This window comes from Choloepus didactylus, chromosome 10 (assembly GCF_015220235.1).
Source record: "Choloepus didactylus isolate mChoDid1 chromosome 10, mChoDid1.pri, whole genome shotgun sequence".
Taxonomy (NCBI): domain Eukaryota; kingdom Metazoa; phylum Chordata; class Mammalia; order Pilosa; family Megalonychidae; genus Choloepus; species Choloepus didactylus.
Window position 1 is genome coordinate 117,556,501 of NC_051316.1, and position 27,118 is coordinate 117,583,618.

The 27,118-nt window shown below is 38.1% G+C and overlaps 1 protein-coding gene across 9 annotated transcripts in view; it reads right to left on the reverse strand.

The window, feature by feature from the left end:
- The window catches only part of FKTN (fukutin), a 111,786-nt gene that overhangs the window by 69,994 nt on the left and 14,674 nt on the right, over positions 1–27,118 (reverse strand). The window contains exon 2 of one of the 9 annotated variants that reach the window (XM_037797654.1): positions 21,753–21,940. The exons of the other annotated variants lie outside the window; for them this stretch is intronic. Coding sequence (XP_037653582.1) covers positions 21,753–21,857 — 105 coding nt within the window. The 5' untranslated portion in view covers positions 21,858–21,940. The remainder of the gene's footprint in view (positions 1–21,752; positions 21,941–27,118) is intronic. 9 annotated transcript variants of the gene reach the window in all.

The following is a 27,118-nucleotide window of genomic DNA, read 5'->3' on the forward strand; positions in this document are numbered from 1 at the left end:
TTGAGGGGAATAGGTCGCTCGCGGACGCCACCTGCTGGTTAGTAAGAGAAAGTGTACTCCATGAAGCTGTAGATCTGACAAATTAGAGATAAGGGTTTTAATTGGTCTACAAATCCTAAAAGAACCCAATCAAGTTAAGCAAATGCCACGAGGCCAAAAACAACAGAAAATTTGAAAGCATATGAAAAAACCAGATGATATGGATAACCCAAGCCCAAGCACCCAAATCAAAAGATTAGAGGAGACACAGTACTTGCAGCAATTAATCAAAGAACTAAAGATGAACAACGAGACCATGACACAGGATATAAAGGACATGAAGAAGAGCATGGCACAGGATACAAAGGACATGAAGAAGACCCTAGAAGAGCATAAAGAAGAAATTTCAAGAGTAAATAAAAAAATAGATGATCTTATGGAAATAAAAGAAACTGTCGACCAAATTAAAAAGATTCTGCATACTCATAGTACAAGACTAGAGGAAGCCGAAAAATAAATCAGTGACCTCGAGGACCACAGAATGGAAAATGAAAGAACAAAAGAAAGAATGGGGAAAAAATCGAAATGGACCTCAGGGATATGACAGATAAAATAAAACGTCCAAATATAAGATGCATTGGTGTCCCAGAAGGGGAAGAGAAGGGTAAAGGTCTAGGAAGAGTATTCAAAGAAATCATTGGGGAAAACTTCCCAAATCTTCTAAACAACATAAATACATAAATCATAAATGCCCAGCGAACTCCAAATAGAATAAATCCAAATAAACACACTCTGAGACATAGTCTGATCACACTGTCAAATACAGAAGAGAAAGAGCAAGTTCCGAAAGCAGCAAGAGAAAAGCAATTCACCACATACAAATTAAACAGCATAAGACTAAGTAGTGACTACTCAGCAGCCACCATGGAGGTGAGAAGGCAGTGGCATGACATATTTAAAATTCTGAGAAAGAAAAATTTCCAACCAAGAATCCTTTATCCAGCAAAGCTCTCCTTCAAATTTGAGGGAGAGCTTAAATTTTTCACAGAGAAACAAATGCTGAGAGAATTTGCTAACAAGAGACCTGCCCTACTGGAGATACTAAAGAGAGCCCAAGTGACAGAGAAACTAAGAAAGGAGACAGAGAGATGGAGAAAGGTTCAGTACTAAAGAGATTCAGTATGGGTATGTTAAAGGACATTAAGAGAGAGAGGGAAAAAAATATATCTGACAAATATAAACCAAAGGATAAGATGGCTGATTCAAGAAATGCCTTCACAGTAATAATGTTGAAAGTAAATGGATTAAACTCCCCAATTAAAAGATACAGATTTGCAGAATGGATCAAAAAAAATGAACCATCAATATGTTGCATACAAGAGACTCATCTTAGACACAGGGACACAAAGAAATTGAAAGTGAAAGGATGGAAAAAAATATTCCATGCAAGCTACAGCCAAAAGAAAGCAGGAGTAGCAATATTAATCTCACATAAAATAGACTTTCAATACAAAGATAATATGAGAGACAAAGAAGGCTACTACATACTAATAATAGGAGCAATTCAACAAGAAGAAATAACAATCATAAATGTTTATGCACCCAATCAAGGTACCACAAAATACATGAGAGAAACACTGGCAAAACTAAAGGAAGCAATTGATGTTTCCACAATAATTGTGGGAGACTTCAACACACCACTCCTCCTATAGATAGATCAACCAGACAGAAAACCAATAAGGAAATTGAAAACTTAAACAATCTGATAAATGAACTGGATTTAACAGACATATATAGAACATTACAACCCAAATCACCAGGACATTCTTCTCTAGTGCTCATGGAACTTTCTCCAGAACAGATCATATGCTAGGACATAAGCCTCAATAAATTAAAAAAAAATTTAAATTATTCAAAGCACATTCTCTGACCACAGTGGAATACAATTAGAAGTCAATAACCATCATAGACTTAGAAAATTCATAAATACCTGGAGGTTAAACAACACGCTCCTAAACAATCAGTGGGTTAAAGAAGAAATAGCAAGAGAAACTGCTAAATATATAGACACACATGAAAATGAAAAAACAACATACCAAAATCTATGGGATGCAGCAAAATTGGTACTAAGGGAAAATTTATAGCACTAAATGCATATATTATAAGGGAAGAAAGAGCCAAAATCAAAGAACTAATGGATCAACTGAAGAAGCTAGAAAATGAACAGGAAACCAATCCTAAACCAAGTAGAAGAAAAGAAATAACAAGGATTAAAGCAGAAATAAATGACATGGAGAACAAAAAAAAAAAAACAGAGAGGATAAATAACACCAAAAGTTGGTTGTTTGAGAAGATCAACCAGATTGACAAGCCCCTAGCTAGACTGACAAAATCAAAAAGAGAGAAGACCCATATAAACAAAATAATGAATGAGAAAGGTGACATTACTGCGGATCCCAAAGAAATTAAAAAAATTATAAGAGGATATTATGAACAACTGTATGCCAACAAACTGGATAATGCAGAGGAAATGGACAATTTCCTGGAAACATATGAAAAACCTAGACTGACTAGAAAAGAAACAGAAGACCTCAACCAACCAATCACAAGCAAAGAGATCCAATCAGTCATCAAAAATCTTCCCACAAATAAATGCCCAGGGCCAGATGGCTTCACAGAGGAATCCTACCAAACTTTCCAAAAAGAACTGACACCAATCTTACTTAAACTCTTTCAAAACATCAAAGAAAATGGAACACTACCTAACTCATTTTATGAAGCTAACATCAATCTAATACCAAAACCAGGCAAAGATACCACAAAAAAGGAAAACTACAGGCCTATCTCCCTAATGAATAAAGATGAAAAATTCTCAACAAAATACCTGCAAATCGAATCCAAAGACACATTAAAAAAATCATACACCATGACCAAGTGGGGTTCATTCCAGGCATGCAAGGATGGTTCAACATAAGAAAGTCAATCAGTTATTACATCACATTAACAAATCAAAAGAGAAAAACCAAATGATCATCTCAATAGATGCTTGTGCCAGTCTGAATGTATTATGTCCCCCAAACACCATTATCTTTGATGTAATCTTGTGTGGGCAGACGTATCAGTGTTAATTAGATTGAAATTCTTTGAGCGTTTCCATGGAAATGCACCCCACCCAACTGTGGGTGATGACTCTGATTGGATAATTTCCATGGAGGTGTTGGCCCGCCAATTGGGGTGGGTCTAAATTAAGTTACTGGCACAATACATAAGATCAGACAGAAGGAATGAGCTTGCTACAGCCAAGAGGGACACTTTGAAGAAAGCACAGGAGCTGCAGATGAGAGACAGTTTGAAAATGGCCATTTGAAAGCCGACTCTTGCTCCGGAGAAGCTGAGAGAGGACAAATATTCCAAGTGCAACCAACAGTGATGTTTTTCAGGAACTGCAGCCTAGAGAGGAACGTCCTGGGAGAAACCCATTTTGAAACCAGAACTTTGGAGCAGATGCCAGCCACGTGCCTTCCCAGCTAACAGAGGTTTTCCGGACACCATTAGCCATCCTCCAGTGAAGGTACCCAATTGCTGATGTGTTACCTTGGACACTTGATGGCCTTAAGACTGTAACTGTGTAACCAAATAAACCCCCTTTTATAAAAGCCAATCCATCTCTGGTGTTTTGCATTTCGGCAGCATTAGTGAACTAGAACAATGCTGTAAAAAGCATTTGACAAAATCCAACATCCGTTTTAGATAAAAACACTTCAAAAGGTAGGAGTTGAAGGAAACTTCCTCAATATGATTAAGAACATATATGACAAACCCACAGCCAGCATAGTACTCAATGGTGAGAGACTGAAAGCCTTTCTTCCAAGATTAGGAAGAAGACAACGATGCCCGCTGTCACCAGTGTTATTCAACATTGTGCTAGAAGTGCTAGCCAGGGCAATCTGGCAAGACAAAGAAATAAAAGGCATCCAAATTGGAAAGGAAGAAGTAAAACTGTCATTGTTGGCAGATGATATGATCTTGTATCTGGAAAACCCTGAGAAATTGATGATACAGCTACTAGAGTTAATAAACAAATTTAGCAAAGTAATGGGATACAAGATTAATGCACATAAGTCAGCAATGTTTCTATATACTAGAAATGAACAAATTGAGGAGACACTCAAGAAAAAGATACCATTTTCAATACCAACTAAAAAAATCAAGCACCTAGGAATAAACTTAACCAAAGATGTAAAAGACCTATACAAAGAAAAGTACATAACTCTACTAACAGAAATAGAAGGGAACCTTAAAAGATGGAAAAATATCCCATGTTCATGGAAAGGAAGGCTAAATGTCATTAAGATGTCCATTCTACCCAAACTCATCTACAGATTCAATGCAATCCCAATCAAAATTCCAACAACCTACTTTGCAGACTTGGAAAAGCTAGTAATCAAATTTATTTCGAAAGGGAAGATGCCTCAAATTGCTAAAAACATTCTAAAAAAGAAAAACAAAGTGGGAGGACTTAACACTCCCTGACTTTGAAGCTTATTATAAAGCCACAGTTGTCAAAACAGCATGGTATGGCACAAAGATAGACATACTGATCAATGGAATCAAATTGAGAATTCAGAGATAGACCCCCAGATCTACGGCCGACTGATCTTTGATAAGACCCCCAAAGCCACTGAACTGGGTCATAATAGTTTTTTCAACAAATGGGGCTGGGAGAGTTGGATATCCATATCCAAAAGAATGAAAGAGGACCCCTACCTCACACCCTACACAAAGATTAACTCAAAGTGGATCAAAGATCTCAATATAAAAGACAGTATACCATAAAATTCCTAGAAGATAATGTAGGGAAACATCTTCAAGACCTTGTATTAGGCGGCCACTTCCTAGACTTTACATCTGAAGCACAAGCATCAAAAGAAAAAATAGATAAATGGGAACTCCTCAAGCTTAGAAGTTTCTGCACCTCAAAGGAATTTGTCAAAAAGGTGAAGAGGCAGCCAACTCAATGGGAAAACATTTTTGGAAACCATGTATCTGACAAAAGACTGATATCTTGCATATATAAAGAAATCCTACAACTCAATGACAATAGTACAGACAGCCCGATTATAAAATGGGCAAAAGATATAAAAAGACAGTTCTCTGAAGAGGAAATACAAATGGCCAAGAAACACATGAAAAAACATTCAGCTTCACTAGCTATTAAAGAGATGCAAATTAAGACTACAATGAAATACCATCTCACACCAAGTAGAATGGCTGCCATTAAACAAACAGGAAACTACAAATGCTAGAGAGGATGTGGAGAAATTGGAACTCTTATCCATTGTTGGTGGGACTGTATAATGGTTCAGCCACTCTGGAAGTCAGTCTGGCCATTCCTTAGAAAACTAGATATAGAGTTACCCTTCGATCCAGCAATTGCACTTCTTAGTATATACCCGGAAGATCGGAAAGCAGTGACACGAACAGATATCTGCAAGCAAATGTTCATAGCAGCATTATTCACAATTGCCAAGAGATGAAAACAACCCAAATGTCCTTCAACAGATGAGTGGATAAATAAAATGTGGTATATACACGATGGAACACTACGCAGCGGTAAAAAGGAACGATGCCGTCAAACACGACAACATGGATGAACCTTGAAGACAGAATGCTGAGTGAAATAAGCCAGGCACAAAAAGAGAAATATTATATGCTACCACTAATGTGCACATTGAAAAATGTAAAACAAATGGTTTATAATGTAGAATGTAGGGGAACTAGTGATAGAGAGCAATTAAGGAAGGGGAATGATAACCCAATAAGAACAGATAAGCTATCGTGGGTAAATTTAGCATTCTGGGAATGCCCAGGAATGACTATGGTCTGTTAATTTCTGATGGGTATGGTAGGAACAAGTTCACAGAAATGTTACTATATTGGGTTATTTTCTTGGGGTAGAGTAGGAACATGTTGAAAGTAAAGTAGTTATCTTAGGTTAGTTGTCTCTTTCTTACTCCCTTGTTATGGTTTGTTTGTAATTTTTTTTTTTTTTTTTTTTTTTGAAATTTCTGATAGTTTATTTTTATTTTTTTTTTATTTTTTTTTATTTTTTAATCATCATTTTATTGAGATATATTCACATACCACGCAGTCATACAAAACAAATTGTACTTTCGATTGTTTACAGTACCATTATATAGTTGTACATTCATCACCTAAATCAATCCCTGACACCTTCATTAGCACACACACAAAAATAACAAGAATAATAATTAGAGTGAAAAAGAGCAATTGAAGTAAAAAAGAACACTAGGTACCTTTGTCTGTTTGTTTGCTTCCCCTACTTTTCTACACATCGACCCATAAACTAGACAAAGTGGAGTTTGGTCCTTATGGCATTCCCAATCCCACTGTCACCCCTCATAAGCTACATTTTTATACAACTGTCTTCGAGATTCATGGGTTCTGGGTTGTAGTTTAATAGTTTCAGGTATCCACCACCAGCTACCCCAATTCTTTAGAACCTAAAAAAGGTTGTCTAAAGTGTGCGTAAGAGTGCCCACCAGAGTGATCTCTCGGCTCGTTTTGGAATCTCTCTGCCACTGAAGCTTATTTCATTTCCTTTCACATCCCCCTTTTGGTCAAGAAGATGTTCTCCATCCCACGATGCCGGGTCTACATTCCTCCCCGGGAGTCATATTCCACGTTGTCAGGGAGATTCACTTCCCTGGGTGTCTGATCCCACGTAGGGGGGAGGGCAGTGATTTCACCTTTCAAGTTGGCTTAGCCAGAGAGAGAGGGCCACATCTGAGCAACAAAGAGGCATTCAGGAGGAGACTCTTAGGCACAAATACAGGGAGGCCTAGCCTCTCCTTTGCAGCAACCGTCTTCCCAAGGGTAAAACTTATGGTAGAGGGCTCAACCCATCAAACCACCAGTCCCCTATGTCTGTGGTCATGTTAGCAACCATGGAGGTGGGGTAGGCGAATACCCCTGCATTCTCCACAAGCTCCTAAAGGGGGCACTACATCGTTTTTTTTTTTTTTTTTTCCTTGTTTGTCTTTTTTCTTTTTTTCTTTTTTTTAACTTTCCCTTCTTTTTTCAAATCAACTGTATGAAAAAAAAAGTTAAAAAGAAAACAAACATACAATAAAAGAACATTTCAAAGAGACCATAGCAAGGGAGTAAGAACAAGACAACTAACCTAAGATAACTGCTTAACTTCCAACATGTTCCTACTTTACCCCAAGAAAGTTACATACTATAGCAACATTTCAGTGAACTTGTTCCTACTACATCCATCAGAAATTAACAGACCATAGTCATTTCTGGGCATCCCCAGAACGTTAAATAGCTTATCTGTTCTTCTTGGATTATTGTTCCCCCTTCCTTAATTGCTCTCTACTGCTAGTTCCCCTACATTCTACATTATAAACCATTTGTTTTACATTTTTCAAAGTTCACATTAGTGGTAGCATATAATATTTCTCTTTTTGTGCCTGGCTTATTTCGCTCAGCATTATGTCTTCAAGGTTCATCCATGTTGTCATATGTTTCACCAGATCGTTCCTTCTTACTGCTGCGTAGTATTCCATCGTGTGTATATACCACATTTTATTTATCCACTCATCTGTTGATGGACATTTGGGTTGTTTCCATCTCTTGGCAATTGTGAATAATGCTGCTATGAACATTGGCGTGCAGATATCTGTTCGTGTCACTGCTTTCCGATCTTCCGGGTATATACCGAGAAGTGCAATCGCTGGATCGAATGGTAGCTCTATCTCTAGTTTTCTAAGGAACTGCCAGACTGACTTCCAGAGTGGCTGAACCATTATACAGTCCCACCAACAATGAATAAGAGTTCCAATTTCTCCACATCCCCTCCAGCATTTGTAGTTTCCTGTTTGTTTAATGGCAGCCATTCTAACCGGTGTTAGATGGTATCTCATTGTGGTCTTAATTTGCATCTCTCTAATAGCTAGTGAAGCTGAACATTTTTTCATGTGTTTCTTGGCCATTTGTATTTCCTCTTCAGAGAACTGTCTTTTCATATCTTTTGCCCATTTTATAATTGGGCTGTCTGTACTATTGTCATTGAGTTGTAGGATTTCTTTGTATATGCAAGATATCAGTCTTTTGTCAGATACATGGTTTCCAAAATTTTTTTCCCATTGAGTTGGCTGCCTCTTTACCTTTTTGAGAAATTCCTTTGAGGTGCAGAAACTTCTAAGCTTGAGGAGTTCCCATTTATCTATTTTCTCTTTTGTTGCTTGTGCTTTGGGTGTAAAGTCTAGGAAGTGGCCTCCTAATACAAGGTCTTGAAGATGTTTTCCTACATTATCTTCTAGGAGTTTTATGGTACTTTCTTTTATATTGAGATCTTTGGTCCATTTTGAGTTAATTTTTGTGTAGGGGGTGAGGTAGGGGTCCTCTTTCATTCTTTTGGATATGGATATCCAACTCTCCCAGCCCCATTTGTTGAAAAGACCATTATGGCTCAGTTCGGTGACTTTGGGGGCCTTATCAAAGATCAGTCGGCCATAGATCTGAGGGTCTATCTCTGAATTCTCAATTCGATTCCATTGATCTATATGTCTATCTTTGTGCCAGTACCATGCTGTTTTGGCAACTGTGGCTTTATAATAAGCTTCAAAGTCAGGGAGTGTAAGTCCTCCCACTTCGTTTTTCTTTTTTAAAGTGTCTTTAGCAATTCGAGGCATCTTCCCTTTCCAAATAAATTTGATAACTAGCTTTTCCAAGTCTGCAAAGTAGGTTGTTGGAATTTTGATTGGGATTGCATTGAATCTGTAGATGAGTTTGGGTAGAATTGACATCTTAATGACATTTAGCCTTCCTATCCATGAACATGGAATATTTTTCCATCTTTTAAGGTCCCCTTCTATTTCTTTTAGTAGAGTTATGTAGTTTTCTTTGTATAGGTCTTTTACATCTTTGGTTAAGTTTATTCCTAGGTACTTGATTTTTTTAGTTGCTATTGAAAATGGTATCTTTTTCTTGAGTGTCTCTTCAGTTTGTTCATTTCTAGCATATAGAAACATTACTGACTTATGTGCATTAATCTTGTATCCCGCTACTTTGCTAAATTTGTTTATTAGCTCTAGTAGGTGTATCGTTGATTTCTCAGGGTTTTCTAGATATAAGATCATATCATCTGCAAACAATGACAGTTTTACTTCTTCTTTTCCAATTTGGATGCCTTTTATTTCTTTGTCTTGCCGGATTGCCCTGGCTAGCACTTCCAGCACAATGTTGAATAACAGTGGTGACAGCGGGCATCCTTGTCTTGTTCCTGATCTTAGAGGGAAGGCTTTCAGTCTCTCACCATTGAGTACTATGCTGGCTGTGGGTTTTTCATATATGCTCTTTATCATGTTGAGGAAGTTTCCTTCAATTCCTACCTTTTGAAGTGTTTTTATCAAAAACGGATGTTGGATTTTGTCAAATGCTTTTTCAGCATCTATTGAGATGATCAATTGATTTTTCCCTTTCGAGTTTTTAATGTGTTGTAATACATTGATTGTTTTTCTTATGTTGAACCATCCTTGCATGCCTGGAATGAACCCCACTTGGTCATGGTGTATGATTTTTTTAATGTGTCTTTGGATTCGATTTGCAAGTATTTTGTTGAGGATTTTTGCATCTATATTCATTAGGGAGATTGGCCGGTAGTTTTCCTTTTTTGTAGCATCTTTGCCTGGTTTTGGTATTAGATTGATGTTAGCTTCATAAAATGAGTTAGGTAGTGTTCCATTTTTTTCAATGTTTTGAAAGAGATTGAGTAAGATTGGTGTCAGTTCTTTCTGGAAAGTTTGGTAGAATTCCCCTGTGAAGCCATCTGGCCCTGGGCATTTATTTGTGGGAAGATTTTTGATGACTGATTGGATCTCTTTGCTTGTGATGGGTTGGTTGAGGTCTTCTATTTCTTCTCTGGTCAGTCTAGGTTGTTCATATGTTTCCAGGAAATTGTCCATTTCTTCTACATTATCCAGTTTGTTGCCATACAGTTGTTCATAATATCCTCTTATAATTTTTTTAATTTCTTCAGGATCTGCAGTTATGTCACCTTTTTCATTCATTATTTTGTTTATATGGGTCTTCTCTCTTTTTGATTTTGTCAGTCTAGCTAGGGGCTTGTCAATCTTGTTGATCTTCTCAAAGAACCAACTTTTGGTGATATTTATCCTTTCTATTGTTTTTTTGTTCTCTATGTCATTTATTTCTGCTTTAATCCTTGTTATTTCTTTTCTTGTACTTGGTTTAGGATTGGTTTGCTGTTCATTTTCTAGCTTCTTCAGTTGATCCATTAGTTCTTTGATTTTGGCTCTTTCTTCCTTTTTAATATATGCGTTTAGTGCTATAAATTTCCCCCTTAGCACTGCTTTTGCTGCATCCCATAGGTTTTGGTATGTTGTGTTCTCATTTTCATTCGTCTCTATATATTTAGCAATTTCTCTTGCTATTTCTTCTTTAACCCACTGATTGTTTAGGAGTGTGTTGTTTAACCTCCAGGTATTTGTGAATTTTCTAAGTCTCTGATGGTTATTGACTTCTAATTGTATTCCATTGTGGTCAGAGAATGTGCTTTGAATAATTTCAATCTTTTTAAATTTATTGAGGCTTGTTTTATGTCCCAGCATATGATCTATTCTGGAGAAAGTTCCGTGAGCACTAGAAAAGTATGTGTATCCTGTTGATTTGGGATGTAATGTCCTGTAGATGTCTGTTAAATCTAATTCATTTATCAGATTGTTTAGGTTTTCAATTTCCTTATTGGTCTTCTGTCTGGTTGATCTATCTATAGGAGAGAGTGATGTGTTGAAGTCTCCCACAATTATTGTGGAAACATCAATTGCTTCCTTTAATTTTGCCAATGTTTCTCTCATGTATTTTGTGGCACCTTGATTGGGTGCATAGACATTTACGATTGTTATTTCTTCTTGCTGAATTGCCCCTTTTATTAGTATGTAGTGGCCTTCTTTGTCTCTCAAAACATCCCTGCATTTGAAGTCTATTTTATCTGAGATTAATATTGCTACACCTGCTTTCTTTTGGCTGTAGCTTGCATGAAATATTTTTTTCCATCCTTTCACTTTCAGTTTCTTTGTGTCCCTGTGTCTAAGATGAGTCTCTTGTATGCAACATATTGATGGTTCATTTTTTTTGATCCATTCTGCGAATCTATATCTTTTAATTGGGGAGTTTAATCCATTTACATTCAATGTTAAAACCGTGAAGGCATTTCTTGAATCGGCCATCTTATCCTTTGGATTATGTTTGCCATATTTTTCCCTCTCTCTATTAATATCCTTTATTGTACCCATACCGAAACTCTTTAGTACTGAACCTTTCTCCAAGTCTCTCTGTCCTGTCTTTGTTTCTCTGTCTGTAGGGCTCCCTTTAGTATCTCCAGTAGGGCAGGTCTCTTGTTAGCAAATTCTCTCAGCATTTCTTTGTCTGTGAAAAATTTAAGCTCTCCCTCAAATTTGAAGGAGAGCTTTGCTGGATAAAGTATTCTTGGCTGGAAATTCCTCTCACTCAGAATTTTAAATATATCGTGCCACTGCCTTCTCGCCTTCATGGTGGCTGCTGAGTAGTCACTACTTAGTCTTATGCTGTTTCCTTTGTATGTGGTGAATTGCTTTTCTCTTGCTGCTTTCAGAACTTGCTCCTTCTCTTCTATGTTTGACAGTGTGATCAGTATATGTCTCGGAGTGGGTTTTTTTGGATTTATTCTATTTGGAGTTCGCTGAGCATTTATGATTTGTGTATTTATGTTGTTTAGAAGATTTGGGAAGTTTTCCCCAACAATTTCTTTGAATACTCTTCCTAGACCTTTACCCTTTTCTTCCCCTTCTGGGACACCAATGAGTCTTATATTCGGACGTTTCATATTATCTATCATATCCCTGAGGTCCATTTCGAGTTTTTCAATTTTTTTCCCCATTCTTTCTTTTATGTTTTCATTTTCCATTCTGTCATCTTCCAGGTCACTGATTCGTTGTTCAACTTCCTCTAGTCTTGTACTATGAGTGTCCAGAATCTTTTTAATTTGGTCAACAGTTTCTTTAATTTCCATAAGATCATCCATTTTTTTATTTAGTCTTGCAATGTCTTCTTTATGCTCTTCTAGGGTCTTCTTGATTTCCTTCATATCCCGTACTAGGGTCTCATTGTTCATCTTTAGTTCTTTGAGTAGCTGCTCTAGGTGTGTCTCTTCTGGTCTTTTGATTTGGGTGCTTGGGCTTGGGTTATCCATATCGTCTGGTTTTTTCATATGCTTTATAATTTTCTGTTGTTTTTGGCCTCGTGGCATTTGCTGACCTTGATAGGGTTCTTTTAGGGTTTGTAGACCAGTTGAAGTCCTTATCTCTAATTTATCAGATCTACAGCTTCGTGGAGTACACTTTCTCTAACTAACCAGCAGGTGGCTTCCACGAGCCACCCGTTCTCCACATGCCAGATCTCCCCTGCTTAGCCTTTTTGGTGAGTGGGGGAGTGAGTCTTGTGGGGCCCAATTGGTGTCCCAAGCTTGCGTGTGTAGTTGGTGTTGCCTGCCCTGTATGTGGGGCGTGTTTCTGGGCAGTCGGGGAGGGGGGGTGGCCCTAACAATCAAATCTCCCTGATGATCCTAGAGTTTTAAAGCTACTGCAATAGTCTAATCCTTCAGTTCAGTCCTGCCACAGTTTGTCTCTGCCACTGACCCACAAGTCTTTGGTATTGGCGTATGGCTCCTGAGACTTGCAAGTGGGCCCCTCTTCCAGGCTGTGCACCCCGGGTCCTCTGTTGAGGGATGACTGTGCTATGTCGCAGGTGAGTGCCGTCCCCCCAGGGCAGTTCTGGGCTGCTGGGCTGTGTTGGGAGGCTCCCAGTCTGCTCAAATGATGGCTGAATGGGGCTCTGTTAATTCACACTGCTCCCCCTTCCCAGCTCTGGGACATTCAGCTGAGGTTGCAGGGTAGGCTAATGTCCACGCCCAGTTTTGTGGTGTGTGCCTGTTATTTGAAGCACTTCCGTCACACTGGGTTGTCTGGGGCAGCTCTGGGCTATGGGGCTGGCGATGGGCAGGAGTGTTTCCTGTCCACCAGGATGGTGGCTGTGAGCGGACACCCCCCTTTTCTTGGGAAGTTGTGTTGTTTAGTGAATTTTCTCAGCCACTGGATTATTGCCTTTTGTCTCAGAGCTCTCTTAGTTCTGCTCTTGACTTGACGTGCCCAAATTTCAATTCTTTGAAGCTTTCTGTATTGAGCTTCTTAGAGTAATTGTTTTAGAAAAAGCAAAAAGGATTAAAAACAAACAAACAAACAAACAAAAAAAAAACGGCCCTCCTCAGAGATCTAATGGGTTATTGAAATGCTAATAGACAAAGCAACCAGGGCCATTAAGGAAAGGTGCCCAGGGCAGAGAGATCAGCCTTGCTTCGGGATTTGCAAATGCGCCTCAAGGCCTGGTCTCCGCCCTTCCCCTTTCTGTGTTCACCAGAACTCCAAAAATCCTCTGCTTTTATTTTGGAGTTTTTCGTGTTGTTTTTTTTCTATGCCTGTCTCCTCTCTGCTGGGCTGGCTGCTCTCAGAGTCTCTGGTGTCTGGCCTCAGTCTATCTATGGTTGGAGTTTGAATCAGTAGAATGAGTTTCCGGTAAGAGCAGCCACTGCAATTCTCCCTTCTCCTTCCTGGAGCTGACAGCCCCTCCTCCCCCGGGACTGAGCCTGGCAGGGAGGGGCGCGGGTCCCCTGGCCGCAAAAACTTACAGATTTCGCTGATCTCAGCAGTTCCACGTTTTCATGAGTGTTGTATGAAGTATGCCCAAAGACAGATTGCTCTGTGGTGTCCAGTCCACGCAGTTCCTGGCTTTTTACCTACTTTCCTGGAGGAGTAACTAAAACATACAGCTCACCAGTCTGCCATCTTGCCCCGCCTCTCTGTAATGTTTTTTTATTGTATGTTTTTTTTTTTAATTTTTTTTATATACTTGATTTAAAAAAAAAAAGAGTCAATTAAAAAAAAATGAAGAAAATATGCAGAGCCCCCTTGAGGAGCTGGTGGAGAATGCAGGGGTATTGGGCTTCCCCACCTCGATGGTTGCCGATGTGCTCACAGACATAGGGGACTGGTGGTTTGAAGGGTTGAGCCCTCTACCACAGGACTTGCCCTTGGGAAGACTGTTGCTGCAAAGGAGAAGCTAGGCCTCCCTATAATTTTGCCTAAGAGCCTCCTCCCAAATGCCTCTTTGTTGCTCAGATGTGGCCCTCTCTCTCTAGCTAAGCCAACTTGGCAGGTGAAATCACTTCCCTCCCCTCTACGTGGGATCAGATACCCAGGGGAGTGAATCTCCCTGGCAACATGCAATATGACTCCCGAGGAGGAATCTAGACCTGGTATCGTGGGATGGAGAACATCTTGTTGACCAAAAGCAGATGTGAAAGGAAATGAAATAAACTTCAGTAGCAGAGAGATTCCAAAAGGAGCCAAGAGGTCACTCTGGTGGGCACTCTTAAGCACAATACAGACAACCCTTTTTAGGTTCTAGTGAATTGGAGTAGCTAGCAATAAATACCTGAAACTATCAAACTAGAACCCAGAACCCATGAATCTAGAAGACGATTGTATAAAAAGTTAGCTTATGAGGGGTGACAATGTGATTGGGAAAGCCACATGGACCACACTCTTCTTTGTCTAGCTTACGGATGGATGAGTAGAAAAATGGGGGAAGGAAACAAACAAACAAACAAACAAACAAAAAAGGCACCCAGTGTTCTTTTTTACTTTAATTTTTATTCTTGTTATTTTTGCATGTGTGCTAATGGAAGTGTCAGGGATTGATTTTGGTGATGAAAGCACAACTATGTGGTGGTAATGTGAACAATTGAATGTATGCTTTGTTTTGTATGACTGCATGGTACGTGAATATATCTCAATAAAATGAATAAAAAATTACTTATTCCCAATTATTAATTAAGAATTAGCTTCTTAAAACCTCCAACTTTAAAAAAAAGATTTCTGTGCACTATGATTTCTAATTATAAAATCAATATATGTATTAAGATGTCCTCTCAGTGTTATTTATCACAACCAAAAATGGAAATAATAAAATGATGTTATGTATCAGAAAAAAAAATAGATTGGGGTGATGAATGCATAACTATATGATGGTACTGTGAACAGTTGATTGTACACCATGCATGATTTATGGTATGTGAATATATTAACTTAAAAACAAAACAAAACAAAACAAAACAAAAAACCACTGACTAATTCAAAGTCACAAAGATCTGAGCCTATGTTTTCTTCTAAGCATTTTAGAGTTCTAGCTCTCATATTTAGATATATGCACCATTTTGAGTTAAATTTTGTATATGGTGTGAGGAAGGGGCCCAGCTTCCTTCTTTTGCATGTGGATATCCAGTTCTTTCCCCATTAAACTGCCTTAGCACCTTTGTCAAAAATCAATTGGCCATAAATGTGAGGGTTTATTTCTGGACTCTCAATTCTATGCCACTGATCTGATTGTCCTTATGCCATTATCACACTATCTTCATTACAGGAACTTTGTAGCAAGTACTGAAAATCAGCAAGTGTCTGCTCTCCAACTTTGCTCTTTTTCAAGATTGTTTTCGCTATTCTGGGTCTCTCAAATTTCTCTATAAATTTTAGGATCAGCTTATCAATTTCTGCAAAGAGGCCACTCGGGACTTTGATAGGCATTGCCTTATCAATTTGGGGTGTTAGTAATACTGCTATCTTAACAATATGGGATTTTTTTTTCCATTTATTTAGGTCTTCTTTCATTCCTTTCAACAGTATTTTATAACTTTCAGTGTTCAAGTCTTACACTTCCTGAGTTTCTTCCTAATATTTTAATCCTTTAGATACAATTGAAAATGGAAATTTTGATTTCATTTGCAGATTGTTCATTGTAAGTGTATAGATATATCATTGATTTCTGTACATTAGTCTTGCATCCTGCAGCCTTGCTGAACTCGTTTATTAGCTCTAGTAGGGGTTTTGTATGTGGATTCCTTCGGATTTTCTATACACAAGATCGTATCATCTGAAAACAGAAAGTTCTACTTCTTCCTTTTCAACGTGAGTACTTTTTTTTTCTTTTTCTTGCCTAAATACCCTGGCCAGAACCTCCAGTACAATGATGAAAAGCAGTGGTGAGAGGAGCATACTTGTTTTGTTCCTGATCTTGGGGGGAAAGCATTTAGTCATTCACCATCAAATAGGTGTTGGCTATGGGTTTCTCTTCAACGCTTTTTAACAGGTTGAAGAATTTCCCTTCTATTCCTAATTTTTTGTTTTTATCATGAAATGGTGCTGGATTTTGTCAAACGCCTTTCCTGAATCTGTTGAGATGATCATATGGTTTTTATCCTTTATTCTATTAATATAGTGTATTGCACTGATTGATTTTCATATGTTGAACCACCTTTTCAGTCCTGGGATAAATCCCATTTGATCATGATGTATCATGCTTTTATAGGCTGCTGGATTCATTCTGCTGGTATTTTGTTGAGGATTTTGTCATCTATATTCATAAAAGATACTGGTGTGTGTAGTTTTCTTTATTTGTGATGTCTTAGTCTGGTTTTGATATCAGAGTAAAACTGGCCTCTTAGAATAAGTTGGGAAGTACTTCCTACTCTTTCAATTTGTGAAAACATTTGTGAAGGATCAGTGTTAACTCTTATTTAAATGTTTGGTGGAATTCACCAGTGAATCCACCTGTACCTGGGCTTTTCCTTGTGGTAAGTTTTCTGATTACTAAATCATTCTCTTTACATGGTATAGGTCTCTTCAGATATTCTATTTCTTCTTGAGTCAGTTTGGTAGTATGTGTCTTTTTTGGTATCTGTTCATTTTATGTAGGTTATCTAATTTATTGGTATATAACTGTTCATAATATTTCCTTAAAATCCTTCTTATTTCTGTAAGGTTGGTAGTAATGTCTCTTATACCTGATTTTAGGGACTTGAGTCTTTTCTCTTTTTTTACTGAGCAAATTTTGTCTATTTCATTACATTTTCATATAATCAATTATTTTGTTTCATTGTTTTTCTCTGTTGTTTTTCTACCCTCTACATCTCATTTCCTCATTATTTTCTCTCATCCTTACTATTTCCTTCCTTCTGCTTGCTTTGAGTTTAGTTTGCACTTTTTCTCCTGCTTCTTAAGGTAGAAGGTTGGTTATTGATGTGTAATGGATCTCCAAGACCACTCTTCAGTTCAATGATTCACTAGAAGAACTCACAGGGCTCAGAAGCTATTATACTCACAGTTACAGTTTGTTATAGTGAAATACACAAATTAAAATCATTAAAGGGTAAAGATACACAGGGTGAAGTCTGAAGGAAACCAGGCACAAACTTCCAGGTGGCACAGGCTCTGACCCCTCTAGTAGCAGAAGCTTAATACCCCCAGAACAATGTGTGACAACATGTACAAACTGTTGCCATACAAATTAATAGTACCACAATTTACCCCATTCCAAAGCTAGACTCAAATGAGAAAACTCATATCCTTCCCTTCTATCATTAGGAGTCAATAACGGGCCCTGAATGTGACCTTACTTTTTAGGACTCCATACCTCTACCAGCAGTAATGAAGAGAGGGTCAACAGTCCATTCCTCCTCACATAATCCTGCCAACACCCACAGCCTAGCCAATATACACAGACCTTGAGACCATCAGGGTCAAACTCCTTATGCCCCTCATCCTTTCTTATGTCAGTTACAATAAGAAGCTTCAGAATTCCAGTTTACCCTTTATCCTCCTCATTGTAATCCCAATCCTAAAAAGGCTTTGCATATCTTCTTATCTGCAGCTATCCCCTAATCCTCCCAACTCCTAAAATTTGTGATGTCTAGGGTATTCATCAGCAAAATCTCCTGTATACCCCCAATCTGTTTTTTGAACTTTCCCTTCACCTTCTTGCTCTAACTGAAGCCTGGCTCTCTCCTGAAGACACAGCAATCCTCTCAAAGTTGTCTAATTTTTTCTGTTGTATGTACTACTGGTCCTGAAGATATCATAGTTGTCTTCCTTGTTTCTCACTGATATTTCCAGACTATTTTTCATCTCTCTTCCTTAAAAATCCAAGTTTTGAGTCTTATAACAAGAATTTATACCATCCACATCTTTCCTTTCTGCAGTTATTTACCAACTACCTGGCAATTCCCCTTCATATCTTGACGATTTTAGATATGCACTACTCCTTAATTTCTGGTGATCCTAAACATTCATGCTAAAACCTTGGCCTCTCAGTTCTTTGATCTCCTCTTATCCAATGATCTTCCCCCTTCCCTCAGTTATTCAATCCTATTGTCTTAACCACAGACTTTGTAACTACCAATAAATGCAACCCCTCCATAAATTCAGTTTCCTGCATCCTACTCTTTGACCATATTATCTTTCCATCTTTCCAGCTCACTTCCTGTTTTATTCTGACTCTAGCAATCTTTCAACCATTGATCCTAGTCTGTCTTCTCTCTCCTACTACCTTTTCTCTTTTCCTCACATACCTCATGCTCCCATTCTCCTCCTCCTACAGCTAATATTCTATGGTATAATTTTATAATAACTCCCTTGCATATACCTGCAACTTACCTCTATCTTACTTCATCTTTGTTGATCAGCAAAAATCCAATTCCTCCCTTATTCTGCACCTGCAAACAGGGCAGCTAAATATGGCTGCCAACCAGTGTCACTCTTCATACATGGCCACTATTTTCACGTGGAGCTGAACAATGTCAAGCAATCATCCTACATTTTCCTTGCCTATTTACTGATTCTTTCCCCTACATGACTTTTTTATACTTTCTACTCTCTCCTCAAACCCCAACGCCTCCTCCCTAGCCTCTCTTTCAACTGTGGCTTTGTTTTCTATTTAACTGAGAAAATTAAAATGAATTAGAGAAGAACTATGTTCCTCCCACATCTTCCTGCTTCCCAGAATTAAATTCATATAATCTGTCTTCCCTCCTGTCATAACAGATGAATTGTCTATGCTTCTATCTAAGGCTAACCTCTCCACTTAGAACCATCCCCTCTTGCTTGGTCAAGGATATCACTCCAGCAATGCTTCCTTCTCTGCTGGATCACTCCTACCACTAAATAAACGTGGTATTACTTCTCTCATATTAAAATAAATACTTAAAACAAAACAAAACAAAAACCCAGCTCTTCTTGTCCCAATTACCACTCTAATTTTCTGTTCCCCTTTATGGTAAAACCCCTAAAGGGTTGTCTGTTCCCATTGTCTCCAATTCCTCTCCTCTCATGAACTCACTTGCACTTAAATTTACTCTGCTGAATATTCACCAAGATCACCAAGGATCTCCACATTGCCAAATCCAACGGTGAATTATTAGTCTTTATCTTATTTGCCCTATCAAGAATTGTTGATCACTTCTTCTTCCTTGAAACACTTCACTCAGTTGGCTCCCAGGATCCCCATACTTCCGGTTTTCATACTTTTTCTCCCTGGTTACTTCTTAGTCTCATTTGCTGGTTCTTCCAATCAACCTCATAGAAGGTCCCCAAGCTCAGATCTTGAGACTTTTCTCTTTTATTAATCTACATTTACTTCCTTGATATCTCATTTAGTCTTTAGATACCATCTATGTAATTACGATTCCCAATTTATCTTTTCAACCCATATCACTTGTGGTAGTTTGGAGCTACCCCAGAAAAACATGTTCTTAAACTTAATCCATTTCTATGGGTGTGAAACCATTGTAAGCCTGACTTCTTGATGAGGTTATTTTAGTTAAGGTGGTGTGACTCACCTCAATCAGGATGGGTCTTAATTCTATTACTGGAGTCCTTTATAAGCAGAATGAAATTCAGAGAAAGTCACAGAGGTAGCAACCAGAAGCTGAACATCAAGAGAACCCAGATGAGAAGGGAGAGACCAGAAGATGCTGTCATATGCCTTGTCATGTGACAAGCTAAGGACGAAGGACAACCAGCAGCCAGGCCCCAAATACCACAGTCTTTGGGGTGAAAGCATCACCTTGATGATGCCTTTATTTGGACTTCTTTCCTAACATCAAAACCATGAGCTAATAAATTCCCTTTGTTTAACTGATCCATTGCATGGTATTTTCTTTGGCAGCCAAGGAAACTAAAACATCACTTTTCCAAACTCTAGACTTATCTATCCAACTATCTATTTACCCTCTTTATTGGGTGTCACATTGGCATCTCCAACTTCACATGTACAAAAAAATTCATGATCTTCATCATCCCCCAGACTTGTTCCTGCCACAGTCCTTTTCATCTCAGTAAACAGCAATTTCATCCTTCCCATTACCTAGGCCAAAAATACCGGAGTTATCCCTCATCTTATTCTGTCTCTCAAAACCCATATCTAACCCATCAATAAATCCTGATAGCTCTACCTTCCATTTCTTACCAACATCACCACTACCATCCTTGTCCAAGCCATATCTTGCATAAATTATTGGAATAGCTTTCCAATTGGTCTCTCTCTACAGATTGTTCCTACGGTTTATTCTCAATACAGCAACCAGATTACTTCTTTTAAAACAAAAGTCAGATCATGTCACATATCTGCCCAAAATCTTCCTATGGTTTCCAATCTCACTAAGAACAAAAGCCAAATTCCTTATAATGACTTACAAGACCCTGTAGTGTGGAACTCTGACTTTACCTACTATTCTCCACCTCTCTCACTCCTCTACAGTCACTCATCTGCTGTTTCTCAAAACTCATATTCCCACCTCAGGGCCTTTGCACTTTCTGTTTTTTTCTCCTTCCCTATATATTCACATGGCTCATTGTCTTTGAATAGGCTGTTTCCTTTATTTGTAATGGCCTTCCCATCCTTCTTCACCTGAAGAACTGCTACTCATCCTTCAAGACCAACTTAAATATTATTTCATACATAAAATATTCAAACACCCACAGAAGCATCGGTTAGGAGCTGAATATGCCTTTGGTGTGGGACATGATTCAATCTACAATACTTATCTTTTAAAATTGTTTATAAATCTGAAAACCTAAAGATTAGAAACACTAACCATGGTGAATTCACCAGCCCTCACCTTCCCTTTCTGCCGCTCCTTCAGTAGAAAATTGCTCTTCTATTTAAACCTGGGTCATTAAATTTCTTGGTGGATGTCCTCACTGACTCATAAATATGACATTAAATGGTGGGAAGTCTATGTTTATTAATAATCAAACCATTTGGCTGGAAAATCTCTATATTCAAAAGTGTGAGAATAAATTAATGAATAAAAAAATACCCTCCAATTCTAATGAAAAGAAATTCTTTCACATTTCCTTCTGGATAATTGGCAGATGGGGGTGGCGGTGGTAGTATTTATCAAAGTTTACAATATTAGAACAGACTATCAAATATGGCATTCTTTCTCCAGAAATGATCTAAATATTACCTTAAAGAGCAAAATGGACCTAGCCAACAGTCATAAAAGATCAAGGGAAAAATCACACTTCTTGCATGATTTTAACAAGTAACTGACCAACTCAAAATATTTAAAAAATATCTTTGTTGTACATGATCTAAATAGCTATGAGATTAATTCCATTTCTAGTAAAGGCATATGAAATTGTTCACTGTGAATTACCATACTTGAAATTCAAACTTGCCCCTCCAACCCCTCTGCTTCCAACCCAACACACAGGTTTCTAAATACAGTACAAAGTAAGATAGTCTAGCACACAGCCCTGCAAATGACTTCCTAGATAATAAGAATAGTTGATTACCTCAGGCACTGGTACTGCTTGTTGGATAAGTAAAAAACAACCATAGTTTTCCCAGTAGTTTGCACAAATGTGGTTCATTGGCTTTATTTTCTCTCTCCTAGGCATCCATATTTTATGATTTTCTGTTGTGTTTCAGCATTCCTCAGAGATATTTCATCTGGAAATCTTCTTATCTCTCTTAGAGTAATCTGTTTGAACATACTTGTATTTATACCTGGGAGTAGCTGTAGGAGTGAAGTCCTAAGTTTTAGGACCTGAATTTATTAGCTTGGCAATCTTGAACAAGAAACTTAACACATCTGGGCCCCAGTTAACTCATCTATGAAAAATGTAAGCTGACAGGAACACTATAATAATGGAATATAATTTTATTAATTACAGTGTTAGTCTTAAAAGTTTTAGAAAATATAAGATATTAATAGCCACCATCTTCTGAGCATGTACTAGGGAGCAGACATTAAGTTAGACACATTATACACATTATCTCAACTGGCAAAGTTGCTATTATTAACCCCATTTAAATAAATGAGGCTCAAAGGGTTGAGTGACTTGCTCAAAATAACTGAATGAGAATTTGAACTCAAACTATCTAGCCCTGAAACTCAAGAATTATTGCTGCTTCCATTGCTATTATGAGTTCCTCGAGGGCAAGACCTGTGTTCTATTTGCCTGTGTACTCCTCCATATTATCCAGTAACAGATTGGATGAGCACAGAGAATTATAATCATACTATCCTGTTAGATGCAGTAAAAAACAATGAAGAGACAGCAAGATGGCGGCATAGAGAGGAATTTAGTTACTCCTCTGGAACAACTAATGAACAACCAGGAACAACTAGTAAATAATTTGGAATAACTTCTGGGGGACAAATGTGACTGTCCACACACTGTACACCAACCTGGATTGGGAGGAATGCCTGAGATCATAGTATAAAATCTGTATGTAATAAGAACTGCGGAACTGTGCCAGGAGCCCCGTCCCCCCATGGCAGGCTTTGCTGCAAAACTTTGCTGTGGTAGAAACTAGCAGCACTCTCCCAGCAAGTGAATATAGCTCAACCAAGCTCCAACTGGGGTTTTAATTAACAAATGTGGACTGCTGAATACAAGCCACAAACCCCCAACAAGCAGACAGAGGCTTTTGGTAATGACTGACCTTAAGGAACCAGAAGACTCATAAGTCAAGGGAAGGGGAGCCCAGAAGACCAGGTGTTACCTCTGGCTGGTGAGTGAAACTTGGGGGCTGTGCACTGGCTCCAAAAGGGGGACTTCTGTACCTTTTTCTCTCTCTCAGCCTGATGGGCTCAGATGAGAGAGCTGAAGCCATTTTCAGTGGAGAGAGCCTTAGTCATTTTCAGTTCTCAGTGCTCTGATCCAGACAGGGGTGGAGATAACAGAGTCAAAGAGACTATTCAAATGCAAATGATAACTCCCTAGGGGGTGTGTCTTCCCTAAGAGTAAGGAGGTGGGGCCCAGCTTTCTCTTCAGAACCACACCTCAGAGCCTGGGGAAAACAGCCAAAACAGAAACTAAAGGGTCCACATCTCCTTACACCAGTTGGGAATGACAAGCTGACAGGTGCCACCTGCTGGGCAGGTTAGGAAAAGCACAGCAACTAGAGACCTCACAGGAAAATGTGTCATTCTTCTAAGGTACATCCTGAATAAAAACCCATTCTGAAACCTGAACCCATTCTGGTCTGAGAAAATCTGACTGGGGTAGCCAAGGAAACCAGATGCCTAGACAATGGAAAACTACAATCTATACTAGGAAAAATGAAGATATGGCCCAGTCAAAGGAACAAACTTACACTTCCATCAAGATACAGTTGAGATATTGTTTCACTTTAATGAAACAATCTATTAAAGGTTTTCAAAAAAATACATTAAATCAAATAAAAAACCAAATCAACAAGTTTAGGGGAGATATAACAAAAGAGATGAAGGCTATAAAGAAAACACTGGGTGAACATAAGGTAGAAATAGAAAGTGTGAAAAAACAACTGGCAGAATCTATGGAAATGAAAGTCACAACCCAAGAGATGAAAAACACAATGGAGACATATAACAGCAGATCTCAAGAGGCAGAAGAAAACACTCAGGAACTGGAGAACAAGAAAACTGAACTCCTACACAGAAAAGAACAGATAGGGAAAATAATGGAAAAATATGAGCAATGTCTCAGGGAATTGAATGACAACCCGAAACACATGGATATGCGTGTCATGGGTGTCCCAGAAGGAGAAGAGAAGGGAAAAGGGGCAGAAGCAATAATAGAGGAAATAATCAATGAAAATTCCCATCTCTTATGAAAGACAAAAAATTACAGATCCAAGAAGCAGAGTGTACCCCATACAGAATAGATCTGAATAGACCTACACCAAGACACTTAATAATCAGATTACCAAACATCAAAGACAAAGAGAGAATCCTAAAAGCAGCAAGAGAAAAGCAACCCATCACATACAAAGGAAGTTTGATACGACTATGTGGATTTCTCAGCAGAAACCATGGAGGCAAGAAGGAAAGGGTGTGATATATTTAAGATACTGAAAGAGAAAAACCACCAACCAAGAATCCTATATCTGGCAAAACTGTCCTTCAAATATGAGGGAGAGTTTAAAATATTCTCTGACAGACAATGAGAGAGTTTGTGAACAAGATACCTACACTACCGGAAATACTAAAGGGAGCACTGCAGACAGATAGGAAAAGACAGGAGTGAGAGGTTTGGAACACAATTTTGGGTGACGGTAGCACAGCATGACTGTGAACAAAGATGACTGTGTGTATGGTTGAAAGAGGAAGGTTAGGAACATGTGGGACACCAGAAGGAAAGAGGAAAGATTAAAGACTGTTACTGCATAATTAAGTGAAACCTAGGTTGCTCAACAATTGTGATAAAATGTATAATATGCTTTTACACAAAGGAGAACAAATGAATGTCAACCTTTCAAGGTATTAAAAATAGGATGGTATTGGGGAAAAAAATACAATCAATGCAAACTAGAGACTATAGTTAATAGAAACATTGTATTATGCTTTCTTTAATGTAAGAAAGGCAATACACCAAAGCTACATGCCTTTAGGGAAGGACATAAGGCAGGGGTATGGGACTCTTGGCACTGGTGATGTTGTCTGACTTTTATTCTACTTGAGGTTAACTCTATCTTTCCTTTTGTTGCTTTTTAGCTGTCATGTTTTTCGTTTTTGTTTTTTTTCTTTTCCTTTTGACTCTCTACCTTCTTTGACTCTTCCTCCTTTGTGGAAGAAATGGAGACATCCTTATATAGATAATGGTGATGGTGGTGAATACATAAATACATGACTATACAGGGAACCATCAATTGTTTACTTAGGATGGAAAGTATGGTGGGGGAACAAAATCGTCTTAAAAAAAAAAACAGATCGATGAAGAAACCTTGAGGGCACTACATTGAGTGAAATAAGTCAGACACATAAGAACAAATATTGTATGGTCTCACTGATATGAACTAATTACAATATATAAACTCATAGACATGAAATATAAGTTACCAGATATAGAATGAGGTTAATGAATGGGAACAGTTGCTTATTATGAGCAGAATGTTCAACTAGGTTTGAACTTACGTGTTTGGAATGGACAGAGGTGAATAGTTAGTATGTTATTGTAAGAATAACTAATACTGCTGAATGGTATGTGAAAGAGGTTGGAAAGGGGAAGCTTTAGAGTCTGTCTGTCACCAGAAGGAAAGTTGGGAGGTTAAAAGATGGGAATGTATTAAACAGTGAATCTGTAGTGGACAACAGCTGTGTTAATGTACAAACATTAGAAATCTCTTTATGAACTAGAACAAATGTATGACACTACAACTGGAAGTTAATAATAGAGGGGTGTATTGTAAGGGAAAAATATATACCTACTGCAAACTATGCACTATAATTGTAGTACTTAACATTCTTTCATCAATAGTAACAAAGTACTAACCAATATTATGAGTCAGTAATGGAGGGGGGGTGGTTTGGGGATATGGAGGCATTTGAGTTTTCTTTTTTTGTCTTTATTTCTTTCTGGAAGTAATGAAATGTTCTAAAAATTGGAAAAAAAAAATAATTGTGGTGAGGATGCACAGCTGTAACAATGGTACCATGAACAACTGATTGTGCACTTTGGATCTTTGGGCCATGTTCATTGGTTTTCAGAGTTTATATGTATCTATGTAAGGATGTCTCCATTTCTTCCACAAAGAAGAGGAGAGTCAAAGAAGGTAGAGAGTCAAAAGAAAAAGAAAAAAAAAAATGACAGCTAAAAAGCAACAAAAGGAAAGATAGTTAATAACAATCTCAATAAAATTAAATTAAAAAAACAAAAAGCAAACAAAAAAACAATGAATAATTGAACATGCCCCAGAAAGTCTTAGAGACATGTCCTTTCCTTTTTGTTGTGAGCTGCAAGTCAATTCCTTGTAAGTTGAAGCCCATAGAAAATACTTTCAAGGCTACTGCATTTCAAGAGTTTGTATTTCAAAGTCCTGGAGAGGTGTTCTGGAATCTGAGGAATCAGCTCTATCTAATAGGACAATAGGATCTACTCAAATAGTTGTTATAAGAATTAAATGTATGCAAAATGCTTAGCATAGTGCCTAGCCTATCAAGCACACCAAAATAAAAATGTTAGCTACAATAGCAGAAGCTACAGATAATGTGAAAATGTAACAGTTAATAGCTTCACTCATCAACTTGATATGCTTGAACTTCCTTCATATCCAAGGTACTACATAGAAGCAGCAGAGAAAAACTGAGTCAGAATGACATACCAAAAATCCTTCAGAGTGCTTACTGGGACCTCTGTCTCTGCAGAGAAGACAGAAGTCATGCTTTCACCAACAAATTTGCTTATCTTCACCAGATGGCCCTGTTCCTGCAGAGACATCCTGCCTCTGCCTGTCCAAGTTGCAAAACATATGAAACATGGCCCAAGGACATTCCTTCCTAAGCAATTCATGTAGCTCACTCTACCTTACCTTCCCTCCACCCCCCACCCACCCACCCCCACCCCCCGCCTTGCATTCCCATACCTTCCCTTTGTTCCTAGCAGCCATATATACTGCCTGGCTAAAACTTGCCTTTTGAGCAATAACTTTTTGTTGCTGTTCCCCATTAATGCTATTTTAGTTCAATAAACTTCTATACTTTGGTTTTCAGAGTTTATTTTAAGCAACAATAAGTTGACCCAACACCTACTTCCAAAACCTTTTCTCCTTTGCAATCTTTATAACAGAGGATGGAAAAGCTAAATGGTGATAATGGATGATGATGATGTTGATGATGGTGATAACAGTTATAATAAAAATAATAATAATTTTAAAACTTTATTTTCCTAGA